The sequence below is a fragment of the Culex quinquefasciatus genome, chromosome 2 (genome assembly GCF_015732765.1).
Source record: "Culex quinquefasciatus strain JHB chromosome 2, VPISU_Cqui_1.0_pri_paternal, whole genome shotgun sequence".
NCBI classification, from domain to species: domain Eukaryota; kingdom Metazoa; phylum Arthropoda; class Insecta; order Diptera; family Culicidae; genus Culex; species Culex quinquefasciatus.
Genome location: NC_051862.1, coordinates 188,500,011 through 188,506,273, shown reverse-complemented (window position 1 = coordinate 188,506,273; position 6,263 = coordinate 188,500,011). Strand labels below are relative to the sequence as shown.

The 6,263-nt window shown below is 41.8% G+C and overlaps 1 protein-coding gene across 1 annotated transcript; it reads right to left on the bottom strand.

The window, feature by feature from the left end:
- Positions 1 to 269: 269 nt before the first annotated feature.
- LOC6035253 (methylcrotonoyl-CoA carboxylase subunit alpha, mitochondrial) lies at positions 270 to 3,757 on the bottom strand. The gene is made up of 3 exons (XM_001845426.2): positions 3,483 to 3,757; positions 1,048 to 2,824; positions 270 to 751 (listed from the first exon to the last, which is right to left on the bottom strand). The coding sequence occupies exons 1-3, from the start codon at positions 3,512 to 3,514 to the stop codon at positions 461 to 463; spliced, it is 2,100 nt and encodes a 699-aa protein (XP_001845478.2). The 5' UTR covers positions 3,515 to 3,757; the 3' UTR covers positions 270 to 460.
- Positions 3,758 to 6,263: the final 2,506 nt, after the last annotated feature.

Below are 6,263 nucleotides of genomic sequence, written 5' to 3'. Positions count from 1 at the left end.
AATGTCAGATCCCTTGAATAAGTAAATCATGGAGAGCCGTAGGTCCCTAGTAAATCAGCCCACTGGGAATACTGCCGGTAGAAGATGGGTTTCGATAAGCGGCGTGCTGGGTTTTCAATCCAGATACCGTGAGTTCGATTCTCATACTGGGATGATAAAGTTTTAAGGTCAATAGAGTGACCACTGTCTGGCGCCGTTTTACCTGGCAGGAGATTTACGAAGACGCTTGAAAAGTCATCTTTACGTAGGTCATCAATAAAACACAAACATAGTTCAAATTTGCGATTATTTTCGTCGAAACCTGCTTTATTCACAACTATTGTTAATTTTACAACGCTTTGCGTTAGTTTATTCCTAATTTCTACAAACACATAAATCTTACTCGTCTATAAATGCAACACGTTTCCTCGTCATTAAATGCAACACTGGTTCTGGCAAAATCCCCCAAGTCCATAACGATTTAGTTCGTCTCAAACGCCACCAAAACGGCACCTTTTTTCACGTTCGACCCCTCGGCGTTCGGAACCGCTTTAACAACACCATCGGTGGCCGCCTTCAGCACGTGCTCCATCTTCATGGCGATCAGCACTGCCAGCGGTGTTCCCGCCTTGACCGAATCGCCCGGTTTCACAAACACCTTGTCCAGCACGCCAGGCATGGGCGCCATTACGCTGCCGGTGGCGGCACCATCCAGGGCGCCGTCCGCGTTCAGGAACTTTGGTTGAACGAGTTCGGCGCTGGTGAGACCGGACTGTGGGGGGAGAGGAAAATTAAGTTGGGTAATAGTAATTGATTATATTGTTTAATCTATATCCATTTATCTATATTTAAAAAAATATGTTTAAAATTATAAACATACATTTTTAATTTGTTAAATAAAACAGAACAAGTTCGGTGAAGGTGGTATTACACTATGGCAAACAAACAATCTAAAAAATTTCAATCAGGCTTAGAATTGGAAATAAAGCTACAAAAATCATCTAATAAATGTTGTGTGTCTAGTCTTATTCTTTTTAACGAAATTGTTACAGCAATTTTAATACTCACATCATCATACAGCGCAATCGACCCGTTCTCAATCACCGTGTTGAAGCACGACACGTGCCCGTTGATGTTGGTCTGCAGCACAAATCGATTCTCGTGCGGCTTCCGGGTCGCCTTCACCGGCATCCAGCCAGCTCCATCAACACGTACCTCGAATCCCTCCTCGCCGCTCGATTTAACCTCAACCTGACGCTCCTTCTCGCCAACCTTCAGCCGGAAGCTTCGCGTCGGCGTGTAGTTAGGCCGGAAGTTGAGCTCCAGATCGAACGGACTGTTTCGCGCGAGCGATTGACGCCGCGTGGAGGCGTTTTCGTTCAGCACGTACGCCACCGCCATCTGGGCGATCTTCTCCTCGGGGATTGTTTTCACCGGGAAGAGTGTGTCCATATGCTGATCGATGAATCCGGTGTGCACGTCGGCGGCCTGGAAGTGTCCGTGGCGGGCCAGGTCGATCAGGAAGTTGATGTTAGTTTGCAGACCGGCGATCTGGTAGTTGCGGAGTTGCTCGATGAGGAGTTGGAGGGCGCTGGATCGGTTTTCGCCCCAAACGACCAACTTGGCAATCATCGGGTCGTAGTGGATGGACACTTCGTCGCCCTGACGGACGCCGGTCTCGACGCGAGTTGTTGCGGAGGGTTCCGGGGTGGACAGATAGTCTAGGGGGCCGGCACCGGGGAGGAAACCTCCGGCGGGATCTTCAGCGTAGATGCGAGCCTCGAAGGCGTGCCCGCGTTTGCGGATTTGTTCTTGGGAGAAGGGCAGGGGTTCACCGGACGCTACCTTGATCTGCCACTCGACGAGGTCGGTTCCGGTGATCATTTCGGTGATGGGATGCTCGACCTGAAGGCGGGTGTTCATTTCCATAAAGTGGAACGAAAGGTCCTCTTTGTCCAGGATGAACTCTACCGTTCCGGCTCCGACGTAGTTGACGGCCTTGGCCGCACGGACGGCGGCCTCTCCAAGTTGGACGCGGAGTTCCTCCGACAGTCCGGGTGCCGGAGCTTCTTCGATAATTTTCTGGTGACGGCGCTGGACGGAGCAATCCCGCTCGTACAGATATACTGCGTTTCCAAAGTGATCGGCAAAGACCTGTACCTCAACGTGCCGAGGAGATCGGACGTACCTCTCCAGCAGCATCGAGCTATCTCCGAATGCCTTTTCGGACTCGGTTCGCGCCGATTGCAGCGCCGCCATGAAATCCGCTTCAGTTTCAGCAATCCTCATGCCCTTTCCACCACCTCCGCGAACCGCCTTGATCATCAACGGGAAACCGATAATCTTAGCTTCCGCGATCAATCGCTCATCCGATTGATCCTCTCCGTGATACCCATTAATAATTGGTACCCCAGCATCACTCATAATATGCTTCGAAGTGCTCTTGATGCCCATGTCCCGAATCGCACTCGCCGGTGGTCCAATGAAGATCACACCCTCCCGTTGACACAACTCGGCAAACTCAACGTTCTCCGACAGAAACCCGTACCCCGGGTGGATCGCCTGGCAGCCGGCCCGCTTGGCGACCTCCAAGATCTTCTCACCGCGCAGGTAAGACTGCTGCGAAGCCGGCGGTCCGATGTTGTACGCCTCGTTGGCCATCCGGGTGTGCAGCGAGCGTTCGTCCGCGTCGGAGAACACGGCCACCGTTTGGATACCCAGCCGGTTGGCGGTGCGCATTACGCGGCACGCGATCTCACCCCGGTTGGCGATCAGCAGCTTGCTAATCTGCTGTTGGGGGACCGACTTTGAGGACGAAGCATACCGGAGGGTGGTGGAGAAGTGCCTGGAATTGTGGGGAAAATTTAAAGATATGGATTCGTCTTCCTTGAATTGATCAAAAGTGAAAACTAACAAGTATTCAATAAACCAACAAACTGAAAAATTGAAAAATAAAAACCATTTTTGAGATCAAACACCTTGCGTTTCCAGTTTTGATGTTTCAACGCTACAAAACAATGGAGACGCTTGGTTATTTGAGTGATACAAAATTAATACACTGACGATTCGTCATTGATTAATATCCATATCAAACCTCAAAGTCATTTTTGCCATACGATTAATATTTCTGAAGTCTTGTTTATTATTTCAAAATCATTTTCATAAACTATAATTTGATGATTTCTAGTCAGTTGAGTTTAAATCTTAATAAAATGTTAATTTTGAATTAAATTTTATTTTAATCAATACATTTGCTAACTCTCTTCGCATTTTAATCAATTTATTAATTATAATACATTAAATAATCAGACTGAGTTGTTTAAAGTTAAACAGGACTTTGGACGGCGTAGAAACCGATTTAATAAAAGTTTACAAAAATTATTTCGAGATCGACCTTGAACGATTCTAGTATCTTTCAGATCACTATATTCTACGCACAGTCCTTATCATTACATAACAAATAATTTTGCACTCGTAAAACGCTGATAACACTTTTTTCTCACCTTGCTAATGCGTGCTTTACTTTGAAAAGCATGTTTATTAACTCTACCCCTTCAAACTTAACAAGTTCCAAAATAATATACCCGTTCTAAATGGAATGTAAATATTGTTGGCAAATCTAAATCCAGCCACCACGCGTTAAATGATCGTCGCGAAGATCTTGGACTCGCGAGCAAACTTGTTTTTGGCACTGACTGACTGTTACTGGCTGGAACGGGGGCTGGTCACTGTCAAAAGGTGTCAATTCTCACTTATCAGTTGCTGGGGGTAGAGAAACGCACATATACGTTGAGGATTTACGAATGAAGTCCGCAATGGAATGTGTAAGCCAAGTTCAGCAACGGTCACACTCGCGTCGATTGTAAACGAAGTCCGTGATTGAAATCAAATTGACCGTTACTTGAAATTGCTCCAAATTTTTAACTATTAAATTCGACGCTGTCTTGCTAACTTGTCGCACGTCGCTTTTTGACGTTCCGAGAAAAACGCGTTTCAATGTTTGACCTTAAATAAATTTAAAAAAAAAATGAGCACGCAATGTAAACAATAACAAACACGTTTTGTTTGGTTGACCATTCTGTGCATTTACCCGAAGTTTGGTTAAATTTGGGTGCCGGAGTTCCGAGTTATAATTACACATTTTTACGGTAGTTGGTTATGTACGTGTGTCAAACGCGTTCCGACCTGAAATCCCTTTGCCTTTTGTTGCACTTACATAATTTTTCAGGGTGTGTCAAGATAGCACGACAAGATTGAAACTAATTCATATAAAAAGTGACATCAATGCACGGAGTTTTTTTTTCGGTTTTTATTGAATATCTCAGGATTTTAATCGAATTTTGGGGATCTGTGAAGGTTAAAAGGTATGGTTTTGTGAGCTGCACAAAATTGCGTTCTTTACTCAACTTGGCAAAAATGCACTTGCGACAAGTTAGCTCGCGGCGACGAAATGTAAATCATTTAGATAACTGTAAGCCCGACGAATTGTACAATTTTTTTTGGAAAATATGGAAAATTTCTTGGAAAATATGTCAAATTTCTTGAAAAGCGTTGAAAACTCTAAAAAATGTTCCAAAAAAAACGGGTTTGTTCAAAGAACTAAAAATTATCACAATAATATTATAAGTTTATCTAAAAGAAGGGAAAACTCACAAACATTATTGTGAAGTCGAACAATTTCTTCTTCAACTTTGAAAAATGTTTATGTTTAACAGAATGGAAAAACATGTAAAAAAACTAGTAAAAACAATTAGACTTAGAATTCGTTTTTTTCCGAATTCGGTTGTTTGATAAATGGTTCAGATAAAATTCAGATCGGTAAACCATCTGTCATAATGAACAACATTTTACCAAAAATCGGTTGTACGATGAACAATGATGAACTTCATTACAGAATACGGTTGTTATCAGTTTATTGAACTGTGCAGCTGTTGAAAAGTCGTTGTTGAATAAAACTTTTACCAAATTCGATAAAAAATCTGTGTGTAGGTTTTTTTTATACACCAAAGAAAAAACAAACAAATAGATAACAATGAATGAATATATTAATGAAATAATCAATTAATGAATCAATGACTAAATAATCTTCAAACCCATTGGTAACTTGATTCAGTACACAGGAGTTCACAAGATCATCACGAATCAGTTCGTGTGTTGTTACAAATACCAGTGCATACATTAAAATAAATTTTCCAACCCCCAAAAGCAACAGAAATTGGTAACGAGTGTAGTGACTCATCACACAGACGCCCTTGTTTAACCGTCACGACACTATAAAAAAAATTAGAATGGAAAAACTCACTTATATTTTAAAGCAATCAGCAATTGTTTGAAGAATAAAAAAAACTCAAGAAACAAAAAGTTAAAGTATAAAAATGATAATAATATAAAAACAACACAGAGAATGGAGATGTTTGAAGGAAAAGAAAGTCCCACAAACAATACTTATAAGATATTAAGCTTTATTACCTGAAGCCCCAAGGAGTTTCAGACGGAATTAAGACTTCTTACAGTTGTTCTGGTTATTTTCCCTAAAATTCTAATTTGCAAAAACAGCAAGATGAGAAAAACGTAAGATTAGTATGACAACACAACTTACGTGAAATTTTCCGAGGAATCCGAATATGTAAATATTTTGTCCAAAAAGTGCCGTCTTTTTGGGCTACAGGGCAAAAGTTAACGTTGTAAAATGTTTGTTATAGAAAAATCGTAAATCTATGAGAAAAACTGTGATTGGCCAAAAAGTTAATACAATCCATCCATCCATCCATAACATTACTTATCTTTTGACCTGTGGGAGTATGGGTGTTGGAGGCTGTTGCAAAAAGATACCACGGTTTTAAAAAAATCCGTTTTTAACATTAATTTGCAAAAGCTATGAGATAAAGTCAAACCAATCATACACAGCTAAAAAATTAGAAATCCAGCTGCGTGTAAAATTGCTGGGTGTAAAATAAATATTGCATTATTTTATGCAATTTTATGTAAACTTAAGCCCTGAAATATGTAGCCCATCAGTATGGGAAACCTACTTGTCCGAAATGTCAAATTGATATGCAATTATCCTTACAACTTTACTTCGATCTGATGGCCGAGTGGGCTAAGGCGCCAGTCCTTACTGTTGGTGCTGGGTTTGAACCCCGTCGGATGCAACTTTTTTTGTGTTTGCAAAAATTGTACATGCTGTGTGTAATATTGAGTGTTTATTTTGACAAAGGTGATGTGCATGCGTTTTTATCATGGAATTTTTTGTTGTGTAGATGTATGTAGCACATTTGAGTTGG